A 25,393-nucleotide genomic window follows, 5' to 3' on the forward strand; every position below is an offset into this window, starting at 1 on the left:
ATGCATGGACAGTATGTGTTCTGCTTCAGGTCCTTTTACAAGTCAGAGTCAATATTCTTTGTCAGCAAACAGTGCAATTCTGTATCTGCCTACTCAGGAGTTTAATCACTTACACTGAGAGGCAGTGTGACATAGTGGTTAAGTACTGATGAGCCATGAAATTCACCAGCTGCTCAGCTATTTTCAGCCTGACTTACTGCAGAGTTGTTCTGAAGATAAAGTAGGGACAATTATGCATATTGCCTGAACCCATTAGAAGAAAAGATATAAATGTAACTAATTATAATGAATGAAATATTTCCAGGTATGTATATGATTCCATTCCAAACTACTCAAAGAACCTCTCAAAGCCTCTATGCAGACAATATACAGTATCTTCAAAATATGAAGACCATGAAATCTTCCACACATTTTGGACCCATTAGATTGGCTGCATGGAATTCTTCCTATGGCTACCTCTGTATTCTTGGATAAATAAGGTTCTATCTTCATGGAATGAAGTTTTTGAGAGCTGCAACAATTTGTTATTTGAATACGCATTTTAATACTGTGTTGGCTGTACATTTTTGGTGATAAAATGTATGACTGACTGATAAAAATGTAAAAATATGCAGATTTATGAAAAATAATTTTATTACGTTAACACCTTGTTTTTAACAACATTGATTCTTTAAATTCAGAATACCTGTGTCATTCATGTAAAATAGTTTGATACAGTACGTTGTATGGTATAATTTTTCCTCAAATTCTAGGGTCCTCCTAATACTTTAACCTTCTGCTTTAATAATGGCGCCCCTAAACAAACGTGCGAACATATTTAAAAATAATTAATAAAATTTAAAATCCACTACATCAAGCCAGCTCTCAAAAAATAATGCCAAAAATATCTGAATGAATGCCGCACTGTTTGTTTTTTTGCAGGGAACATCATTCATGCTTTTTAAATTCCAAAGCATGCTCACAAATCTGTTAATACCAACAGGAAAAATAAAACACTGCCTGTGACAATCATTTTAGTTTGTTTGCTGAACCAAACAGGTTTATCTTAGTAACACACTCATTTTACTATCAAATAGCAGCTTTAATACCAGTCAAGTCATAGATCTGAGAACAAAATAAACATACATTGCAAATTAATCTTTGGGAGGCTTGTAAATCTGCTGGAAAAATGCTCATGTTTTTCTCATTGTGTCTTTTAAAAAATCTCTTTGCAGCAAATTTGTTGGTCAAAAAACATTGATCAATGTGGAAAATGAATCAACCCACAAAAAAGTCACTAAAAATCAATGTGTATCAAAACTTCCTCAATTGGAGCCACGGTTAGTTTGTATTCATCTCCTTCACACATACTGTATGCTTCAAATACCAGTTAAGAGATTTTGTGTACTATTGGTCAGGTAACGTTGTTAACATCAATAGAATTCACAACAACAAAAATGCTTGCCCCTAGCACATTTCACAGCTTCAACTGCTACAGACTGTCACTGAAAACAATGCATTGGTCAGTCTGAACCATGTCAAGTAAACTATGGAAGTAGCATATCCACAACACAAACTGTGCTAGTACTTTCTTTTCAAGTCTAATTCCATAAACGGGTACAATCTGAGGGAGCCACTACTCACAGCCTGTGAAAAGTAGTGGAATGTGGCTATCAGACATTTTGAAAATGCGAAAGTTACAGTACATTCTTGCGGCCCAAAGCCAGGTTCCAGGCAGACAGCAGTACGGCCAGTCCTGCAGCCTTAGCGACAGTGCATTGACTTTATTCGGGTGCAGCTCAGTACCGGTGCGTCTGGTGAGAGTACTGTGGAGGCTGCTGGGAGGTAGTTGAATATCCCATGCTGCTCTGCGGCTGTGATGTGCTTGGTCCAGGGTTTGGATAGGCAGCATGGGGATTGGAACGCTGGACAAAGCATTGGGAAAGGAAGAAAGAGAAGGAATTAGTTACAAAAGTGTTGCTTTTCAAGCTGCACATGTATCTGAAGACCTGCAGTGTATTTTACAACTGATATTAAGGCACCTTCTTGCTTAGAATCATTACTCTCAATATTTGGCAGTGGCTTCAAAAAGTTTTCTGATGCTCCACTACCCTGTTAAGTCAGTGTTCACCTGTGGACTCAAACTCATTACATGGCCATGTTTCTCAAAGCCACTGGCCAATGGGCAGTAAGATTTTGCGAGTATCTAAGAATTGTATTATACTACAGAAACCTTGGGGCTATTTGGCATTTTGTTTCCAGGCATACAGTAGATGACTCTGCATTTTCAATTTCTCCTCATAGCTGTGATAAATTGAAACATCACAATATAGCGAGTGTGCAGGGATATGTTGCCTAGCCATACTCCAGTTATGGCAATGGGTGATTGCGCATCTACAAGATATATTTCCAGAATGAACAGACACAGATGAAAAATTTACACTGTGGCCCTACAGATATTTTGGGGCTGAAACTCCCAAAATTGCTCACCATTTGCTATCCTGGTTAGGTCTGCTGGGAATGGGAAGCTAAAAACCCCTGGAAGACTACAGTTGCCCATCCTTGCTCAGATTTACTTTTTTCCCGATGAATTATGCACCATGAAATGTTTTAAAGGAGAATAAAAATCTCTCTAGAAAGTCACATTATTAAAAATGAAAGAAGTACTCAACTATGGCAAGAAGCAATTGGTTTCAAGACAGGCGTGCTGTCAACGAAATACTTTTCCTTTTAAACACATTTCTCCCAACACTGAATGCTCTGATTGCTCTGATTTATATAGTTAAGCAGATAGTGAGTACCTGGCATCAATATCTTTCTCAAACTTCTGACATCTCAAATTTGTCTTAAAGAGTTTCCTATTCTATAATTTAGCAGACAGAAACTGTTTGGTGCTGTTTTTCCTCATGCACAGAACTTCTGCTGGACATCTTGAACCTTGTCTTAAAAGAGTTTCTTCCCTCTTACCCAGGTGAGAGGGGAGTGATTATGTGGTTCTGTTTATTTTTCTTTCCGGATGAAATCCTGAACTTGTCTTAAAGTTTCCTATGAAACTGCTGGCTATGAATGAGCTCTTTCCTTGTTATGTTGAGCCAGTGTCTCCTGCAACTTAACTAGAAACCATGGATGTTTACATTACTTACCCACATGAAAAACTCTCCCTTCTATATGCATCCTCATTCCCTACATCAATCCAAGTAAGCTGATTTAAGATATTTATTGGAAATGGGAGGTAGGAAAGCCCAATTCCTTGAATGGAACTTGGTTTTGTTTACAGAAGGAAAGACATGATAAAAGCCAATGTCCCTACACAATCTCTTCCTAGGATACATTCTTAGTTTTCAAGCATTTCCTTGCTCTATTTGTTCTTATGTTAAAGAACCAGAAGACCTGGTGAACCTTCCACTGTGATTTTGAAGGCTATAATTCACTTCCAAAGGCAATCCATACTGCCAGTTAACTAATGTGACATCAAACACTTCAAATGTAAGTAAAACCTAGCAACTGCATTGCAGAATACAATGGAAATTTCAACATCTATTTTGTAGCAACACGTTTGACAGATGCAGTCCCTGCACTCCAGCCAGACACTCACAAGCAGAGTATGATGGTCATTTCCAGTTGATTTTTTAAAAAAGAAGATAGAAATAAGACCTACTTTGGCACATGCAGAAAAGCTAGTTACTTCTGCTTTTGTCATATGCCACTATTAACACTGTCTGTTGTGTGAAGTTTAATTTAGAGAGACTGTCCTAAGTAAATTATTATTTACTTATTTTGTATTCTAGACCCCAAAGGCCTAGCCCCTGAAGTCCACCTTCAACAAGGACATTATGTGTCCTATTTTGATAGTTCCACCAGCTGTTTTTGTTGTTTTTGAGATGGATAACCAAAACCACAACTTCTCCCCTTTAGCTACAGTAGACTTACAGGTTTTGCTTCTTTTATATTTCCTCACTGACCTACAATCCTGCTGTGAACTATAGAGAGAAAGAAAAGAAAAAGAGAGTTTACTTACCTGTAACTCTGGTTCTTCAAGTGGTCATCTGTGAATTCACACTAATGGGTTTAATCTGCGCTTGCGCAGAGGTCTCCGGAATATTCTAGAGCTTTTTGATACCGTCCTAGTAATTACCTGAGTTCCCAAGAATAGCCCGCCGCTGCATCAAGAGATACAGGAGTGACAGGCAGAGAGGAAGATGGACGGGAAGTGTGAATGCACAGATGACCACTTGAAGAACCAGAGTTTCAGGTAAGTAATCTCTATTTCTTCTTTGTGGTATCTGTGAATACACACTCATGGGTGATTAAAAAGTTGACTTACTGGAGGAGGGGCGTCACGGAAGAACAGAAGAAAGTACAGCTCTCCCAAACAATGCACCCCTCTTGGCTCTCCGGTCAAGATGATAGTGGGAGGCAAACGTCGACGGTGTTGCCCATGTGACAGCTTTACAAATGTCCAAGAGTGGTACTCTGCAAAGAAATGCTGCAGAACTAGCCGTAGCCCTAGTAGAATGGGCTTTAATACCGATAGGTATAGGCTGTTTGGCAAGTTGATACGCCAGTTTTGTGGCGGAAACAATCCAATGGGAAATCATTTGAGAGAAGATACAAGAACCTCTGTGCAGGAGGTGTGGCATTATAAACAGTTGTTTCGATTTGAGGAAGGATGAAGTCCATGATATAGAGAAGGCAAGTACACATCTGGTGTCCAGCATGTGTAGAGATCGTTCTAGATTAATCGTAGGTGATGGGAAAAAAGTAGGTAGGATAATAGGTTGAGAGAGGTGAAAGTGCGACACAATCTTTGGCAGGAAGGTGATATCAGGGAAGACGGTGACCTTGTCGGGGTGAAACTGAAGAAATGGAGGATCAGTCCTGAGGACAGTGAGCTCAGAGGCTCATAGTACTGTGGAGGCTCATAGAGCGTGACCCGTTCGAAATGTCAGTATCTCCTGGAAGGCTCTCGAGATGCCAGAGACCGAGTTGCGGTTATGGGTTGTATGGCAAAACTGACAAGTGGAAGGTTGGTAAGATTCTCTGAGACAGAAAAGGGAGAGAATGTGGCCGTCTGAAAGGGGGACTTTGTTGGAGCACGATGTGCACTTCTTGAAAGGGGGAAGAGGGGCCATAAATGGCGGAGAAAGGGGAAGGGGCCAGTCGGGGGAAACTAGAAGTCTCTTACAATTTCCTTTATTGTAGAAGACCGCAGAATCAATAAGGATAGCATTTTAAATCAGATATCGAAAAAGACAAACGAGAGCTCGATTAGGGGAGAGACCTCAGTGGTGGCAAAATGGAACTGAGGGAATTACCAGAATGGGAGGACCATGTGGGCTAGGGGGGCAGTCCTTGATGAACATATCATAAAGCTCTAAAATATTCCGGAGACCTCTGTGCAAGCACAGATTAAACCCATTAGTGTGCATTCATAGAGACCGAGAAGCAGCAGCTCCCAATTTGACATACTTTTCAATGTAAAACGTATTTTCGATGAAACCGTCACCCCTGAAATAATTGCATATCAAGCCACTAGGGGTGGGTGGGCTTCCTCAGGTTGTATCTATGTCCCTAGGATCCACCCTGTGACTCATTATTTTAAATAAAGGTGGGATTGAAATAACCAATCTAGCTGGAAGTTTCAAGCATTTCCCCCCAAAAAACTAGATTTAGAATTGAAGGTGCCTCTTTACAAAACCATCTGACTGTGCCATTTTAAAAATGGAAATCTGGTGTTTACAGGGAGCTGGGAGAGGGCACAGTGAGGCTATATGCAGCATATGGACCATATTTTGCCCATCCCTAATTTTGGGCTTGAAAGGTAATATATTTTTTATTTTATTTATTGCATTTATAATCTACTTATTGCTTTAAAAATAGCACTGAAGACAGCTGAAAAGACTAACAGACAAAACCTCATTTAGCTAAAAATCATAAAACCAACCCACTGTAAATCCATTAACATTGGTTAAAACAATAGTGGAGGGTTAGTCTAAAAATACTTCCTTCTTAAAATCAGCCAATGTGGAAGCAGATTACAACTCAAGAGGGAGTGCCTTCCACAATTAGGAAGCTAAACAGGAGAAGGCCCTTTCCTGCATGTTTCTTAGATGGACTCTGGAACTGTTGGTATTTTTAAGAGGGCCTTTTTGGATGATTTTAAAGTATAGACAAGCTCATAGCAAGACAGGGATCCCTTAGACAGCTGAGCCTCAAGCTGTTTAAGGCTTTAAAGATTAAAATGAGTTCCTTGATTTGTGCCTGTAGGCAACTGGTGACTGGTCCAGGACTTCCAATACCAGAAGCATATAATTACAATACTGTGGCACCTCTTAGCAACCTAGCTGCTGTGTGCTGCGTTACTTAAAGTTCTTAAGACTCTGTTCAAGAGTAAAACCATACACAGTGCATTGCAGTGATCAGGACACAGTATAACAAAGGCATTACTATGTCAGGTCAACTCAGCAAAGGTTGTAGCTGTTGCATTAGGTGGGACTTGTGCAAAGGCACTTCTCATCACTGTTGCCATCTGGGAATCCAACAACAGTGCAGAGCCACGGAGAACCCCCAGACTACAAATCTGACCTGTTTGGAAGTGTATCATCTTCTATAATAGGTTGAAGCCCAATTCCTGAATTTGACTTTCTATTGACCTGCAGCACCTCTGTCTGGTCTGGGTTTAGTTTCAGCTTGTTAAACCTCACCCAGTCTACTATCAACATTCAAGTGTCCTGATTGCTTTCTCAGTGTTAGGGAAGGAGGAGGAACAGAACTGGGTGTCATCAGCATATTGGTGACACTACAGTCCTAAGCTTCACATGACCTCTCACAGTGGGTTTATATAGATCAGCGGTCTGGGAACAGGGGTAAATTACCCCAAATGGGGTAAAAATGAAAATCCTGGGGGTAATGAGCAGAGTGCTACCATCCACCCACCCACTCCCACCCCCTGCAGCCGAACCTCAAACTGGAGAATGATTAAAGTAGTAGGAACCCCCCCCCCCAACTCTGTGTTGGTTGTCCCTAACAAACATGTCATTGCTAGCACCACTCTGGCAGCCACTGATGATGATTAAATCCTCTGCGAGCTAGCAAAAATGTAATGCAACTTGCTAGGCACATTGGACACCTTACTACTCCCTATACTACCCCATGGCTGGAGTGCAATGTGTTCCAGCAAAAACAGTGCACATCTTTATTAAATTTGGTGCATCCTGCTAGTTCAGTACATACCCTGGCAGCCATTGATACTGATGATATATCCCGCCAGTTCGGTACACAGCCTGTGTAGATTCAATAATATTTTGAATTTAAATAATGTATGATTTCCTTTCTTTCAAATCAAGGGGGTAATGTTGGCGTATATAAATTTTTGGGGGGTAAAAGGTAAAAAAAAGTTCCCTGACCCCTGATATAGATATTAGGTAATATACAGGATAAGATGAAGCTCTGAGGACTCCACAAGCCAATGGTCATGGCACTGAACAGTGTTCCCCCAACACCACCTTTTGTGTACATCCTGACAGGAATATGGTGCCTCCAAGACCTGACCTAGCCAAGTGATTGAACAGGATACCATTGTCAATGGTATCAAATGCCATTTATAAGTCCATGAGAATTAAAGAGACTGCTCTCCCTTTAATCAGTCCCTGATATAGGTCATCTATCAACACAACCAAGGAAGTCTCAGTATAGATAATCAGTATCATCAGGAGTTAGAGGGCCATGACTTTCTAAACCAGCCAAAACCTGTAAATTTGAGACTGGCCTATAGGAATTCTGGGTCAAGGGCAGGTTTATTTAACAAATATTTTGTGACATCTTCCTTTAGACAGGAAGAAACAGACCCTTCTCTTAAGGAAGCATTTATCACCTCCCTTAACCATGGCATCAGTCCCACCTTGGCAGATCTGATTAGCTAAGAGGGGCAAGGATTGGATGAGCAGGTGGTAGCCCTCATCATTCCAAACACTTTGTCCACATGCTTGAGATTTACAAGCTGAAAAGAATCCCAGCTAAAAGGACAAATGGTTGCCAACATTACATCAATATGACCTACCCCAATATCAAAGTCCAAGTCAACGTGAATCTGACAAACCTTGCCTGCAAAACCCAGTACCCCTGTGAAGGAGGCCTGGAACAGTTTCAAAAAGTAACTGGTCTGCTTTGCACGGATGCAATTGTACAAGATACACAGGTTCTCTCACCAGTCTTTCTCTCTCCAGTGCATTTTTTAAAATGTTACAGCAAGTTTATGATTAGACTTGTTTCAAGTTGTTCTACAGTGGTGCTCTAGCCTTCACTTATTTGGTTTCTCTGAAACAGGGAGATGATCCAGCTCAACAAGTGGGGAAGGAATGTTTAGGAGTGATACTGTCAACCACCCTAGCTATTTCTGTATTCCACTAATCAGTAAGGGCTTCGACACAGAATGTATCTTCTATGGAGGGCCTGCTGCAGGTGCTCAGCTATTTCAAGAATGATTGAAGAACACACTGAAAACATCACTGAAATATTTTAATATTGATCATATCAATTGAAAGGTTCACCCGAAATACTGAGATGCCTGGTGAAATACTGTCAGACAAGGGGCTAATGAATTTAAATTTAAAAAAACCAAGAATGCAAAAGAGGAAGTGAAAAACCAATGATGTGACATCATGACAGCTCAACAAGCCCAGGATCAGCTAATCTGTTCCACTGTTTCAGCCAAGCTTGTAGACAAGCTTGTAGAGGGCTAGTTAGCTGCCTGCATGTCCACTATGCAATTGCTCAATTTTCACCGCTTACTACAACTTCTCCCCCCCCCTCCCCAAATTTTTCCATTTGAATCTGATAGAGACAATCTTCTTTGAAAAGTAAGTATGGACTACTACATGGGCTTAACAGTACCAACCAACTAAATATGAAGATCTCAAACTGAATTCAGGAAATTGTTAGGATCCATCTTGAACAGACCACAGAGGTTCACACCAGCAGCCTGTCTAAAACTAACCAGATGGTGATCTGCCCTCCTTCCTCCTCCTCCTCCTCCTCCTCCTCCTCCTCCTCCTCCTCCTTTAGATCACCACTTCAACCAAATAAAAAATATTAGATCCAATGTATGCTCTACTAACTGGGATAGGTCCATGGTTGTCATGGCAAACATGGAATCCTGAGCCATTTCTAACTGAACAACTTCAGTATGCTAAATAATAGTAATATGCCTGAGGTAGTTCAGTGCCACACGAGATTGCCCTGGATAGCTCAAAGAGGGAGACTGTTTGACAGTGGGGTAGAGAGTATACTAACATAATCCCAACACTGTCCTAGCTACCCAGTCAATGCAGCATACATTCAAAACTTGCTGAATGTTGGATGGAACATTTGGTTTGTGACTGGAGCCATACCATCTCTAACCTGGTGAACAGAATTGGGTGAGACAGACCTCTTTAAAAAGAGGAGTTCTAGACTAGAAGATCTACCTTTGTTTCCACCACACTTCCTTTGCCTAGATTCCAGCCTGAAAAGAGGGAAGGCCAGCCAACAGCCTGCTTTCATTTCCCTGTAATGTCCAGGTTGGAATCTCCCATTGTATCTCCCCTTGCTGGTGACTGATTACCTCTCACATTCTCTCTAAATTTCCACTCTCCCAAACACATCTTCCTGGTCTATTAACACAGAACGAAAACTGAAACCTTCACCTTGTCAACTCTGTTAATCAGGGAGACTGGCCTTCAGCCTTGTGACCCACAAGTGGCACCCCCAGCTTCCTGAAATGCATTTAAGAATGAACTAGTAGCCATCAAACCTGATCCCATGAAAGGCTTAGATGAACATAAAAGTCTGCCTCAATCAAGACTGCCACAGCATTCTACACTGCACAGTCTCCTAGGGAAGCCACATATTCAGTGTGTCATAGTAGACCTGCTATAACTGCAACTACTATAACTCTATATTTACTGAAAGGCAAAGTGTTTATGCTATTCAAATTTGGGACTACCATCCCTCAATAAATCATGAAGCCAGAACTTTTTTTCCTGAAGAGGCCACTGTTTCTGTTGAAGATAATAGTTTCATTAGCATTCCAGACAGATTTGGGAAATTGACTTGCTTTCCCATTCAATATTGATTGGTACACAGTAACAGAAAACTGCAATACTTCAAGACTTAACAATTTATTGTAAAAATCAATCAGAAAAAAGAAAATATATTAATGAACAAATATCTAAATCCACAGTGCTCCCTCCCATTAAAACCATTTTGGAGTAACAACCTATATGAGGAAGGCCAGAAAGAAAAAGACAAGGAATTGAACCGTTTGGGTGGTGGCCCTCAGTGGTTACTAATGGAAATATGCCGGGCTGAACATACCCTCTAATTTTCAACCCTGCTGGGTGGGGGCTCCACCTCTGTCGTGTGACCCCCCCCATGCACAGGGTCTCCTCGTGACCAGAACCAAAGAGGTTGAACGTGATCACTACACGGAAGGAAGTGGAGTCACACGCACCCAGCTTAGAGATCCTTGGCCAGGGTTCTTCATCATCATCACCACCACCACCACCATCATCAATTTATTTGCTTTATGTACTGCCCATCTGACAGCCAAGGCCACTCTGGGCAGATGTTCAGGATATTGATGAAAACAGAACTATTCAAAGCTACCTTAACAACTGAGTTTCCTGGAGGCTGTTAATGTTAATATTTAATTTTTCCTTCTAGAGTTTTTTTTTCTTTCTTCTATGATTTTTAAAAAAATCATCATACTGTTGAATTTATTGTTATGGGGGAGGGATATCTGTGAGATATATAAGTGTTAACTTGTACAGTGCCCAGAGTAGTTCTTATATTAATGGAGTGGTACATAAATCAGATAAATCAATTAATAAATAATCCTTTGTGTGTATATTTACAGAACAGTGGTGACCACTACTATGATGAAGCTCAGTGCAGATACTGGAAACAAAGCCATCAATTTCGACACATGGGCTGACTCCACTGAACGTCATTGCACTTCAGGAAAGGTAAAGTGATGTAGAAGTTCTCCTGGAGACGGGTCATTCACGTTACCAGGGCCAAAAGTCACAGGGAATCATTACTGGCTGAGGGTCAAATTAGCCAGGATATATGTGATACAACATACCTGCCGCTGCTCAAAATAGGGAGACACAACTGGTCCATTTTCTCTCTTAGATAGATCTGCAGCAGACTGGAAATATGCTTTTTCCCTTCTCTCAGCAAAATGGCACAGAAAGGTCTCATTTCCAACCTGCTTCTCAGAGATGGGACCTTCTGCCAGGGGAGAGGGGACAGGGCACAATGAGGTGGACAGAGAAACCCCCCCCCCAAAAAAAAAGGCTTAAAAAGGCTTATCTGGACCAGGGACTCCACATGTCTGCACTGTCAAGTCAAATAATAAAGCCAAGTGGTGAGTGGTGGAAAATGGAAAAAGACCAGAAGCTGTAAAGATGGCTGGTTTCGACACTTAATTATAGTCAATCGTCATGATTGCACAAATCACCTTATCAAGGTCAAAGAAACTGAACCATATGTACAAATATCCACTTGCTTGGTTTGAGTTTGACTGATTAACTAAATTCATATCTTCTCTCTGACCCACAGTGGAGCAAAGATACCAAAGTCTATTTTATATTTTTAAATAAATTGGGTTACTGGAGGTAGAAAGAGGTCATCCATATAATATAGCCCATGGAACATGGTTACTATTGACAATACCAAAGAAAAACTTTTAATTTAACTATTAAATGCTGATTCATATAAATGAACACACAACAACTTTTACTCAGTATGGACTGAAACCCTCTGTTAATGTAAATTGTTCACAGTTCAGTATACCCAAGCCAAAATTAGAAAGCTGAAAACGGAAATACCTGATAATCTGAGGTCATAATAAGTCCACCTGAGGTAGTGGTAGGAGGAACAACTCTGACTTTTTTCAAGGGAGGCCCTTGTGTATGACTGTTGTCTTGGTTCCCTGGATGACCAGTTCCATTTGTATGGTTATTGCCCTGCTGCTGCTGCTGGTTCTTCTCAATTGGTTAAAGAAAAAATGTAAGATACAACTCAGTAGTAGTTCATGTGCAAGGGACTTTAAAGCCTGTGTAATGCTAAAATAGGTAGAGAGAAGTCACCAACTACTTAAATATTGTTTTAGATCTCACAGTACTTGTCAACACAAATTACATCCAACACAAACACACCATGCAATTCTATAAAAGTATTTATTTATAAGTCTGAATTTATTTATATAGGCCATATTTTCCAAGAATTCATTATGGAACTAGAGTTTTAGGCAGATGAGTTCACAAGAAGGAAATTAGAATAATCACTATTTTCCCTCTCTAAAATTGTAGGTAATAAAAATGTTTCCATTCAGAAGTCTTCTTACAACCACCCTCTTGGACCTTAATAAATAAACCAGTACTAAAATTCTAATCATGTTTCACAATATCTGGCTATTGGGACCATACATTTTTCTGCAGCTTCAGTGAAAGCAAAGCAATAAATATGGCTGCATTAATTTGTGTTTTTATTACTGTATCTATTTTCTTTTAAGTAAACTGGTCCTCAGGGAATGTCTGTCCCATAAAATTAAAATTAATTTTCATTCTGCAGTTGGGATTGAAATACAGACTTTCACAAAAAGATAGGATCCACAATATGTGCCAAAAAAGCCGCCTAGAGTGGCCCGGTGGGCCAGATAGGCGGGGTATAAATCTAATAAATAAATAAATAAATAAATAAATAAATAAATAAATAAATAAATAAATAAATAAATAAATAAATAAATAAATAAATAAATAAATAAACAAACAAACAAACAAACAAACAAACAAAATGAGCTCTGTCTCTAAGCTAATCTCAAATTGTTTCAGTTTTGTCCTTTAGTGTCTCAACACTCTGCTCTGCACATTTTTCATATGTATCCTAAACTGTGTCCACATGCCATTACACAGCCCATTAGGTTAGCTACGCTGTTAAAAATTGTGCAGTGGTATTCTTATAGAAATCAACCCTGAGTGCTCACTGGAAGGATAGATCCTGATGCTGAGGTTCCAACACTTTGGCCATCTCATGAGAAGACTCCTTGGAAAAAACCCTAATGTTGGGAAAGTGTGAAGGCAAGAGGAGAAGGGGACGACAGAGGGCGAGATGGATGGACAGTGTCATTGAAGCTACCAACATGAATTTGACCCAACTCCGGGAGGCAGTGGAAGACAGGAGGGCCTGGCGTGCTCTGGTCCATGGGGTCACGAAGAGTAGGATATGACTTAACAACTAAACAACAACACTTCTTATAGATCAAGAAAATACTTCAGTTATTTTTATCTAAGTCTACAAATAATGTGAGAATCAAATATTTGATTAATACAAAGTCTTAATTTCTTATATTTTATATTTTACCTGTTATCTACATATTACTGTATTTTCTATATAGTACTGTATTTTCGCTTAAACTAAATTTTTAGTGATTTATTTCATGCTACTACCTTTTTATTTTGGCATGATTAATTAATAAAATGATAATAGTCAAGGATGTAACGAACATGAAAAGAACAACTCAACCAAGTATTCCTGATAAATTATTTGAAACAGAACTATTAATCCTTCCGTAAACACGACTTTCCCAATCAGGCAAATTATAACATTAGACAAACAGATTAACCAAATAGATCTTCTAAATGTACGTCTCTCATAATGGCTTTTAATTCAATACCTACTTTGTCTCCTTTGTCATCAGGCTCTTCTTCAGTTAAAAACTCTCGTTTTGGATATGGTATCTGACAACCTGCAAACACACTACAAAACCCCACAACCAGTTTTAATGGATTAGAGAACAGATACAAGCAAGGTATATTAGAGCTGTACATCGCCCATCCATACAGTTTATCTTAAGTATGGCCCATGGTTAGTAATACAGATGGGGATATTCATATTCATAAACGAATGCAAATACTCCCATCCCAGGCCTACCTAATGCAGGTTTAGCTCTCAGAACCGGCCTGTCTACTCATGTGCTCCTAGCCTCCTGCTCTTCCCACCAATCACAGAAGTAGTTCCGCCGTCTCCTGACTTGGCTGGCCACTTGAGGCAGGGGGCAGGAGGACAAATCTCCCCGCACGGCTGCTGAGTGGCCAGAAGAGTAGGGAGATAGCAGAACTACTTCTGTGACTGGCGAGAAGAGCGGGAGGCTGGTGGCGCAGTGGCGTGTGAGTGGACAGGCCAGTTCCGAGGGCAGACCCACATTAGGTGTAATATAATGGCTATCACACTAGTCTAAGCTGTGACCTACTTCAAAAAACATATACAAAATCATATGAAGCAGGGAGTTTATTTATAAAGTGTTTCATAAAACCAACCTTTTAAAGTTATTATCTTCTAGAGAAAAAATTATACCTTTGTGCACTAAAGGTTTGTTGGAATAGCTAACAGCCAAGGATAGACCATGCACAGTTGTGCTCCCTGTTTACAGACCTTCCTACCTAGGCATGTACAGTTAGTCCCTTCAAACTTGGTTTTCAGAAGTACTCAAAACCCCTTGTTTCAAGTGGTTTTGATTTAAATGTGTTTTGACTTGAATCAGGCTGCTTGATTCAAGTGGTTTTGGAGAAACTTAAAAAACCAACCAACCAACCAAAAAACCAAACAAACCACTGATTGGATTATTTTTCAGTGTGGTGGGGGACTTGGCGTTCTGTTTCTTAAATTTGTAATAATTTTATAAAAGTGCTACATTCTAGATAATCCAGACAACTCGCTCATGGTCAATCAAAAGGTGATGAGGAAAAGAGAACTTAAACTGTGCTGAATGGAGTTACACTTCCCTTCAAATACAGGTTTGCATCTTGGGTATACTCCTGGACTTAACCATGAGCCTGAATGCCCAGGTTTCAATGGTGGACAAGAATGCAGCTGCACAGTTGAAGCTGGTCCATCAGCTATCCATGTTCCTTGAGATGTCTGATTTGGCTACACTGAGACATGCTTTAGTTACATCATACCTGAATTACTGCAATGTGCTCTACATGTGACTACCTTTGAAGTCATTTCAGAGATTTTAGCTGGTTCAAAATGCCGCAGCCAGATTGCTGACTGGGACTAGTTACAAGGCACATAAAAGTTCCTTGTTACAACAGAGTCACAGGCTACCAGTCTGTTTACAAGCCCAATTCAAAGTGCTGGTTATGACCTATAAAATCCAATATAGCTTGGGTCCAGCCTATCTGAATGACTATATACAGTATAGTATTTTCAAATGAGCATTCCTGACTCCTAAGATTTTCAGTGTCTGACGGGGACATGAGAGAGGACCATCTCTGTGGCTGTTCCCAGACTGTGGAATGCTCTCCCTTGGGAGGTTAAACTGGCTCCTTCCCTCTTTCCCTTTCAGCAACAATTAGAGACTTGCCTTTTTAGGTAAGCTTCTATTATCTAAATTGGGCAAGACTGAATCACTTCTTTTTAAAGCTTTTAAATACTTAGATAACCCTTTTAATTACTATTACATGTTTAGTAGTTTTTTAACCTTATAGGTTATTGTGTTTTTAATTTAACTGTTTAATCACTGTGAGCTGCATTCAGCCGCCATACCAGGAGAAAAGTGGCATAAAATGAAACAAATGAAGTGTATAAAATCAAAGAAAAACATGTTATTTAATTCCATCCTTATACAGTGGTGCCTTGCTTAGCGATGTTAATTCGTCGCTATGCGATATTAAAAAGCCCATAGAAACGCACTGAAACTCCTTCAATGCATTCCTATGGGCTTAAAACTCACAGTTGAGCGAAGATCCTCCATAGCGCCGCCATTTTTGGTGCCTCTAAAGCGAGGAATCCATCCCAAAAAAAGTGGGCGGCCATTTTGTTTACTCGGCGGCCATTCTGAAACCGCCATCAGCTGTGCGAAAATGGGGGCTTTGCAATGATCGCTTCCCTGCGATCATCGCAAAGCCATTGCTTTTGCAATCGCAAAAAGTCCATTGCAAAGCGATTTCGTCGTAAAATGGACGATCGCTATGCGAGGCACCACTGTATTATTCCTTTGTCTTGGATGAATCTTGTTCAGAAAAGCAACTTGTACATATCTAAAGTTTAAAAAAATAAACAAAGGCCTACTATTTATAATGAAGAATAAGTAATCTAAGGAGCCAGGTGGGAGAAAGTAATTACTAGAACCTGTTTCAAGACATTTGAAGTTATCCCAAACACATTTCCCCAAGTTATGACATATCATAAAAGTGATGCAAAGCAACCTAAACAAGATCAGATACAGTATTCTACTCAATGATGGCACTTTCTCTTTCTATTCGTATATTCAAGGCTTAAAATAAATTTAAAAAAGCTGACGGTGTCCTTCTTGCCTATTAGTGATATGCATGGTGAAACCATTCAGGTTTGATTCATTTGGGGTTCTTAGGAGGGGATGCTTCATTCGTTTTCGTGTCTTTCGTTTACTGGTCCTTACTTTAAACATGAAAGGGGCTGGCTCTTTCAGGTTCTTTTATTTCCCCCCAATGTGTGTTTCTGCACTAGTCCAAATTAAGCCCTACAGAACTCTGAAAACAATTACAAAAAAAAAGCAGAACCAAGGCAAAAGGCCACCATCGTAAGAAAGAAAAATCAGTCATCAACAGACCTCTGCAGGTGCTAATTGTGCTTTAAAGTCCACATTCATTATTATCCCACCACCCTCTTCCTCCTCAGTTCATCATCAGGTAACAACAGGTGAGAAAGAGGCATCATCAGTCATCATCAAACTCATGAAGAGTGGGAGGACACTATTTTATATTATCATATTCTTCTTCCTCTTCATCAATGATGATGGCAGGCTGTTGCCTTGCCTGCTTGGGACTGGCAGCCCAACTCCCTCAGTCCCTAATCTTTAATGCACTGCATATGGTGTTACAACTGCCTGCAAACCACAACAGCAACAAGTTCCTGTCAGACTCCACCAGTAACCTCTGGAGTACAAGAAAGGATACTTGTTGCCCTCAGAAGTGGGTAAAGGAGGGTTAGAATTCATTGGCTGGCATTGTGCACAGTCATTTCCTTCCTCCTTCCTGAGGCTTGGCTCCCAGCAAGTGGACTATGCACTGCCTGGCCTCGTGGCCAAACCCAAGTCTCAACATAGTACACTCTCTTTCCCCCACCCATTAGTTACACAGATAAGGCCAACAAAAAGACCAGTCCTTTTTGCCTTATGTCATGTCCCTAACTAGCTACATTTAGGCTCCTGGAATTTCCTCTTCCATCCAAAGGTTACTGGTGGGATCTGACAGGGATGTTGTTGCTGTGGGTAATAGTTACTGATAAGCACTATATGCAAGTGCATTGAAGATTAGGGAGGAAGGGAACTGAGCTGCCAGCCTGCTAACTTCTCTAATTTCTCAGGAAACTAATTTTAAAGTTTTTTTTTTAACTTTTTTTCAGTCTACAGGTGGGAAAAACTTCTCATTTTTTCCTGCAAGTCTAACGAACTTTTGTTTTATTGCTTTCTAGACTTAAGCTGGGCCAGTAGTAGTGCTGGGCAGTCTAAACTTGTTTTACAGGCAGGGGTAACTCTGAATAGGCAAATTAACCTTGCAGAAAACCAGTTCTTCCCCACACCTGCCAAGAATGCAGGAATTGTGTGAACTCATGACATCCCATGAGAGACCCTATGGTGCACTGTTTAAACAGCAGTACTGGATTCAAGCCTCTGCTCAAGATCCGAATTCAATACTAACAGGTTCAGGCAGCTGGCTCAAGGTTGAGTCAGCCTTTCATCCTTCCAACGGTGGTAAATGAATACCTAATTCACTGGGAAGCCAGTTGTTTTTGCATAATTATGTAGTAAACCACCCAGAGAGTACCCTACCACAATAGCGTGGTATATAAGTTGAAACAACAGGCCATCTTTGGGCCTGAACACAAAAGAAGAAAATCAAGGAAAATGCAGCATTACACTATCACCCTCAGCACAAACTCACCCACAGACACAAACTCAGAACAGTATGTCACTCCAAAAGCTGCCAAAATATATTACCATCAACCAAATGTAAAAAGATTGTGAAAGAACTCCCTGAAACAATTTAGCAAGCAGAGCAATAATCACCCCCAAATTCAACTTTAAACTGCACCAATAATAAAATAATAAATTAACCAAGTAGCAGTGTAATATCCAACTGGCAAAAACACAGAATCAGTTTAGCAAAAACACTCCAAAATTCAATTTTAACACAACAAACATATACAGTGGTGCCTCGCATTACAATGTTAATTCGTTCCAGCGAAATCGCTGTAGAACGAAAACATCATAAAACGAAATTAAAAAGCCCATAGAAACGCATTAAAACCCGATTAATGCGTTCCTATGGGCTTGAAACTCACTGTCCAGCGAAGATCCTCCATAGCGCGGCCATTTTCGCTGCCCATGCAGCGAGGAATCTGTCCCAGAAAACAGCAGGCGGCCATTTTGTTTACCCGGCGGCCATTTTGGAACAGCTGATCAGCTGTAGGAAAATCGTCGTTTTGCGAGAATCGGTTCCCAAAGCAGGGAACCGATCATCGCAAAGCAAAATTCCCCCATAGGAAACATCGTTTTGCAATCGCTTTTGCGATCACAAAAACTTCATCATTATGCAATTTTGTCATAAAATGGAGCGCCCGTTAAGCGGAGGCACCACTGTATAGTAAATAACCGCAATGTTTAAAAAAACCAAAAAACAAAAGAGCAGTGTCCCCTCCTCATACACACAGGGGAAAATATCAAAATAGAAACCTACACACACAGCCCTCTCCCAAAAACCAGTAAAAGAAAGCCAAGCAATAAGGACTGGAAATATAACCCACCCAACCCAAACTCTTAAAATATGGGTTTGAGGAGATTTCTCCCTCCCATATCACTTTGATATATTATCACTCAGTCCAGCAGGATAGGTACTCCAGGCAGCAATGGGAGAAAAAACAGGAAAAGGGTGAAATATAAAAATATTCCTCCTCAAAAAAGAAGGAATCCAAAATTGAGTCCTAGGCAGTGGAGCAAGCAAGGAGTCCACCAAAAGAGAATATAAGGAGCCCAGTGTAGCAGAACATCAATCCCACAAGGAATAACCACTAAACAGCAAAGAGGAGACATTTCTCTTTTTCCAGGTCCTTTTAAGGATTCAGACTACCAGCCCCTCAAGATGTTCTGAATTCTGACTGGCAGCTGACACCCTTGTCATGAGGCTTGTGACACCAGGAATGGGGACTCGACTCACAGGACTCGCTGTAAAGTCAGACTTCAGTTACACAGGTGACTTGACTCAGACTCAATTCCTGACTCAGAACCCATCCAGTCTCCTTCTTTTCGGGGGGGGGGGGAAGCTTGGTTTTGATAGGGACTTGGACATGGGACTCAGGTCTTGGTACCAAAGACTTGGACTCAGACTTGGGGGACTTGGACCTAAAGACTTGGCAACATCCCTGTATGACACTATCTGATAGAAAAATCAATGAGGTGATTTTACAGAACGGATCAAATGAAGGTAAAACAAAATGGGAAATCCAAATGACACCCAAATCATTCAAGGCCCTCTCACTCATCAAAACAGATTGTTTGGATTTCAGAAGTTCTTTTTCAAAAATTAACGAATGGACACGAAAACGAAAGTATCTTTAGTGTTGCTTTTAATTAGCGACAACACAAAAGTCCTATCCATCTGGCTTATTCTATTTCCTGCACCAAATTAGTTCGCAAGCAACTTTTTCTACTATTTTTACCATTGACACTGCACTAAAATCCATACTGAAGCCATTTTAAAGGAAACAGTGAAGGATTTTGATTTCTAACTAAAGCACAACTCCTCTAGATCTCCTGTAACTATCATCAAGTTTATTTTTCATATTTAGGTCTACTGAATGTAAAACAGTATCAAAATCTCCAATACTAAAATGGAACAATAATCTGAGTTTTCTGTTCTGTAACTTAACTTACACATCATTAACTAACCTTTCAGTTAAACTGTTAAGGAAAAACACTATGGAACTTTCATGGTTCTACAGCAGTTATACTCGTGTATAACGTGTGTTGGGTTGTATTTGCTTCCAACCATGAGATTATACAGCATGAATATCTATTTAAACAAAATGCATTGATGATCTGTGTTATTAGAGAGAAAACACCTTTCAAAGGGTCACACTGCATTATCTGTTTTATGCCTCTGAATGAGAAAGTAGCTTACGAATGGTCCTAGGTGACCACCCACCCATGAACTTTATAAATCTACTTATAAGCCCTTTTGATTTTCCCACAATCTGCATCATGCAGCTTGAGACCACTATGCTAGGCATTTTATAGAGAGCTTAGTTTTATATGTGTGTTATGTGCCATCTATTTAGAACTGATTTATAGATACCCTAATCTGGTTTTCAAGATGAGAAAGATGTTTAAAGAATGATTTTACCAGTTTCACCACCACTGCCCAGTGAGTTTTCATAGCCAAGAAGAGATCTGATCCCAGGTCTCCTGGGCCCTAGTCCACCACTCTATCTACTTCACCACACTGGGTATCATAGAGAGTGTAGAGGGTGAATAATTATGCCTTATACACAGTAGTTCCTCCCTTTATGTATCTGTATCTTTCAAATTGGTCAACTACCTATAAAAGCCTCTCCAGAATTCTTTGGTCAACTATTTGCAACTTATTGTTTCCCTTGAATTGCAAGATAAGATGTAGAGTAGAGGACTGGATGGGGAAAAGGTTTCCTCTAAAGGCAGCCAGGTAAGACCAGACAGTTTGATGTAATACTACCATGTTTATTTAGAACTTGGTATGCTTCACTTAATTTCATTCTCTGAAATGGATTTCCACAGAATTTAGAAACTTAACATGCCTATGCATTAATAAATATAAGGCAAAGCAGGTTCGAATACTTTTGCCAATTTGCCATTAAAAGGTATTAGTCATATCTGCCAGAGACTAATTTGAAAGTCTAGCTCACATGCATAGAGTAGGAATACTGAGGGGAAAATTTACTCCCTTCTATTTTTAAAACCATAATGAAGAAAAAAATGAATATTCTTTACACCCCAAATCCAGTTGTGATGTAATGTTTTCCCTCTGAGTCTATCCAGTGAATTTACAAAGAAATGTAAACTAATTATAAAATCATCTTGCATTTGAGAAGGAAGAATTGGGCCTGCATGCAGTAAGCAGTTGACTATGAAGATCTGTAGCATGCATAATCAACCTGTCAGATAATAACAGGATTTATGTGATGACTAACAGGATCAAAGAGTCCTTTAAGAAAAGATTAATAAGAACATTACATTAAAATGTCAAATGGCACAGTAAAGCAAGTTCTCACTGCCTGTCAGTAGTGAGAATTTCAGTTACTGTTATTCTCAGTTGCTCCTACTCCATTCCACATGTGAATACTGAAAGCAATAAAGCATTGATTTAAAAAAATGTAGCTATTATGTTGACCACTTACTCAGATGTAGGAAGTGGATCTTCCAAGAAATAAGGATCCTGCATAGCCTGTTCTGAGGTAATTCTCTTTATTGGGTCCATAGTAAGCAATTTCTGTAGCTAAGTATAGTTAAAACACAAAATATTTGGTGCTGTCAAATCAACTGGGAAAAGATTTTACTATACTTTGAACATGCAAACTTCCTAGGCTCAGACCATGTCCTATGTATCTCTCTAATGTCTCTGACTTAACCTCTAGGATCTCCAGGTAGGTCTGGTAAAGACCCCTACATGAAGTTCTGAAAGGCACTGACAGTCATTATACAAGATGGAGAAATACCTTAGGTTTAGTATAAGCAGGCTCACACTAATCATCTATAGATCCATAACCTGAGGTTTGGACTAATATATACGTAGTGAGTTTTATGAGATACCACCCACAAAGAAGCTGCAATTACAGAATGACTTGCTTGCTCATAGAAATGAGTTGTAGAATATGTCATAGCTATATTTTAAGATATGCAGTGCTTTGTATTTCTACTTCAGAAATTATTCAGCAGTGTTGCCATGACCTGTGAAGGCCAAAACCCACATCACACTAAATGCTGCTGTTCTTTCCCTTTGCTGTCTCTGAGATATGCTTAATATCCTTCTTGATTACACCAGCAATACATCCAACCTACTTGGAGAGATGATCTTGGAAGGTTGTATTTAAGCCAATGGGAATAGAAGGCAACTTGTTTTGTTGGCAAGCAACTTTTTATATAAGACAGCAAGATGAAAAATTTCAAATTTAAGATGAATCAGATATGTATTTTACATACAGTATCTACGGACTGATCAACTGACAGATGTGTAAATATATCTGCAATCTGGGGCTTAGTATTTCCCCAACTGTTGATCTTTTCTATTTAATCTGAATTGCCATAAACAGAGCAAAGAAAAACAGTGGCTATAAAATCAGTATTTCTACAAAACACCATAACTGCTAACTTTTCATCATTAAAGGGCAAGCGCAAAACCACTTTATCAAAATACAAACTAGATCTAGTCTGCCAACACTCCACCATATATTACTTTAAGTATACATTAAGATGAGCCAACATCTACCTTCTCAAGCTTTACATTCTTAAGCAGTTCTAAGAAGACAATTCCCTTATCTTTCTAAGAAAGCAACTGCCTTTTTGTCCCATTTTAAATTGGGTTACTTTAAACGTACTTGGAGAAGTCAGAGCTTACTGTTTGGTTTTAAGGCAGAGTGTCTTTAAATGAAAAAAAAATTACAACCAATTTATGATAAAATGCTGTTAAGATAACATTAAGCTGCATATATTGTCCTAGAGTACAAAGAAGACTAAAATGTTCTAGTGATGTGATGAACAGCAGCATACTTGGGTTATCTATATGTCGAAGTTGCAATGTGATACATTTGCCACACTAATCCATGACTACCAATCCACTCATTTCACTGCATTCCTTCAAACAGTTCAAGAATAGGAACAGAATGAACAGAAAAGGAGGAAGAAAAAAGGAAACTTATCACTGGCCTGCCTGGTCCTAGCTCTCACTTCCCCAGTACAAAGGCTGGCAGAACATATCATACCTGATGGAGGAAAACATTAATACTTACTTGTCAACAGTAAGCTGACTGCCAAGACTGGGAGTTAGTAAGGCTACTGTGGTATCTTATAAGAACAGGATTTGTAGCCATATATTTTGGGTTAACACTAAGAAGCTACATTTCAATTATTCATCTCTCACTGATCCTGTCAGATAATCTGAGTTCTGTGCTGTTAAATTGAATCCAACTCATAGTAACTCTAATAGGTAAGCTTTCAAGGTAAGTGAGATATTTAAGAAGTGGTTTTACTACTTCCACAGGCAGACACCACCCTGTGAATTTCCATGGCCAAGCTGAGAGTCAAACCCAAGTCTCCTGAGGCAATCACTCTATCCACTACACTGCACTGGGTATCTGTCAGATAAACTAGTCCTAATTAATTCCCAACACTCCAAAATAAGGAATTAGATCTTGGGATTTCAGTTCCCGGACCTATACCACTATGAAACAGAAAACTTCACAATAATTCAACTGTACAAGAAAAGTTTTTCTGCAGATACAGAGAAAAGAAATCCTTTTAGCAATTCAAATTACAGCTTTTCGAAACAGTGTACAAGAATTCACTGGTGAGTGATTAGACACTATCAGAAGCTTACCAAATGGAATGCTTTGCTATCTGGCTTAACTTTATGCTTTTCCATATATTTGATAAGGCTGCAGTTGGTATACCTGAAAGGAAACATTGATTTATAACAAATTTCCTTTATATTAAACTGGACAGTAAGTATGGTTCTTTTATGAGACTAACAGGATTTTGTCCCAGTAAAAAAAATCAGTCATTCTGAACTGGCTAAACCATTTATGATTCAAAGAGGTGCTGTAAGAAAGTAGCTTTAGGCCACATACTCATTTTATACATGATAAATAGAAATTACTTTTCATTACCTCAAATCTGGTTCTAATATCAGAGCACAAAATGCTGTGAAAACCCATTAGAACAGTAATCAGCCACTCACATTCTTTCTTATGCAATACTAGAAAACATGCTTCAGATAATAAGGAGCTTGGTATAGGGATATGTCATCCTTTTTTGGGGACTCCCAAATCCCAGAATTCTGCAAGACTTCCCAGAAAGAATTCTGGGAGTTTCAGCCCAAAGCCAGACTCCTATATTTCACTCATCTGGACTGAAGCCTACCTCAGACTTTGCTTCCTGTTCAAAAAAGAAACAAAGCAAAGTATGCTACTAATATATTGCCCCATAGTGCTTAAAGCTCTCTCTGGGTGGTTTAAAATTTAATTATGAAGAATACACACTGTCCACCTCTTGAGAGCTGGGTATTCAATTTACTGACCTCAGAGGGATGATGTGCCTGTGGGTGTCTTCTTGTGGGCTAGAAATCCCAGAATCCTGCTTGGAGAATTCTTGCAAAATTCTGGGAGCTGACCTCCATAAAAAGGCAACAAATGGCACACTACAAGTTTGGTAATGGTTTTCAAAAACATTAGAAGCTCATTCTTTCAAACATATACCTGGAAGCTGAAGAACTGTAATGTTTAATGCTGCAGGTTCTATTCAGCTAAGCCATATTTTTATATATATGTATTCCATACTATGCAACTAAGTAAGGTGGGTTACAGGTTTGTTTTAAAGAGCTTCATAAAGACTTGTAAAGCATACTGCGCAAACATATACAAAAGCCAGCAATTATTTTGAGTCATGGTATAAACACTTCTACCTGTATACAACTCTCCTCTAGCTTCTGGGCTTTTGCAGAAACAGCACAGAACTCAATTATTTTATGTACAAGAGCCCAGAACAAAGTGAAATGTTCATTCCTGCCCATGTTCTCTGGTATTCACCAAAATTTCAAAAATATTAAATTGGAGAAGTGATGTTTGTGTGGCTATTTAGGCCCACAAAAGGATAAATGGTGAAGAAACCTGAATATTGAATGGGTGGACCCCTGATACTACCAGATACATCAAAATTTCCCAGATGATTTTTCGTGAAACTCACGTATTTCTTCGAAAATCTTTCATTAATGTTGAATGTTCAGGCATCTTTTTAATATCTTCCCAGTCTTTATCTATGAAATGAATATTAGTATAGGTTGATCTTTCTTTACATAAAAATATAGTACATCATCACTTGCACAGTGAATTTACACACCTGTACTCTTTTCTCTTAATCTATGTAACTTTTCTTACTGTTGACACTCAAGGAAGCTTAGTGGAAAAAATAATCTCCTCAAGAGATGGGCACGTATTTAAAAAAAATAATCAAATTAGTTAAAAAATCACTAATTTGTCAATTCATACTCATATGAATCAATGGCCCTGACAAATACAAATCAATGAATTTTTAGTGATTTTTGATTTGTTGATTCATTTAGCTATAAAATGACACATACACACA

The 25,393-nt window shown here is 39.4% G+C and overlaps 1 protein-coding gene across 3 annotated transcripts in view; it reads right to left on the reverse strand.

Annotated features, from left to right (window-relative positions):
• Positions 1 to 615: 615 nt before the first annotated feature.
• Positions 616 to 25,393, reverse strand: part of CDK8 (cyclin dependent kinase 8) — a 77,738-nt gene continuing 52,960 nt past the window's right edge. For 2 of the 3 annotated variants that reach the window (XM_020788548.3, XM_020788554.3), the window contains 6 exons: positions 24,995 to 25,064; positions 23,631 to 23,703; positions 21,436 to 21,533; positions 13,701 to 13,779; positions 11,850 to 12,008; positions 616 to 1,904 (listed from right to left, as the gene is read on the reverse strand). In XM_020788548.3, the coding sequence (XP_020644207.1) occupies positions 1,779 to 1,904; positions 11,850 to 12,008; positions 13,701 to 13,779; positions 21,436 to 21,533; positions 23,631 to 23,703; positions 24,995 to 25,064 (605 nt within the window). In that variant the 3' untranslated portion in view covers positions 616 to 1,778. The remainder of the gene's footprint in view (positions 1,905 to 11,849; positions 12,009 to 13,700; positions 13,780 to 21,435; positions 21,534 to 23,630; positions 23,704 to 24,994; positions 25,065 to 25,393) is intronic. The other variant, XM_020788550.3, reaches the window with a different exon arrangement.

Source organism: Pogona vitticeps, chromosome 3 (assembly GCF_051106095.1).
Source record: "Pogona vitticeps strain Pit_001003342236 chromosome 3, PviZW2.1, whole genome shotgun sequence".
Classification (NCBI taxonomy): Eukaryota; Metazoa; Chordata; class Lepidosauria; order Squamata; family Agamidae; genus Pogona; species Pogona vitticeps.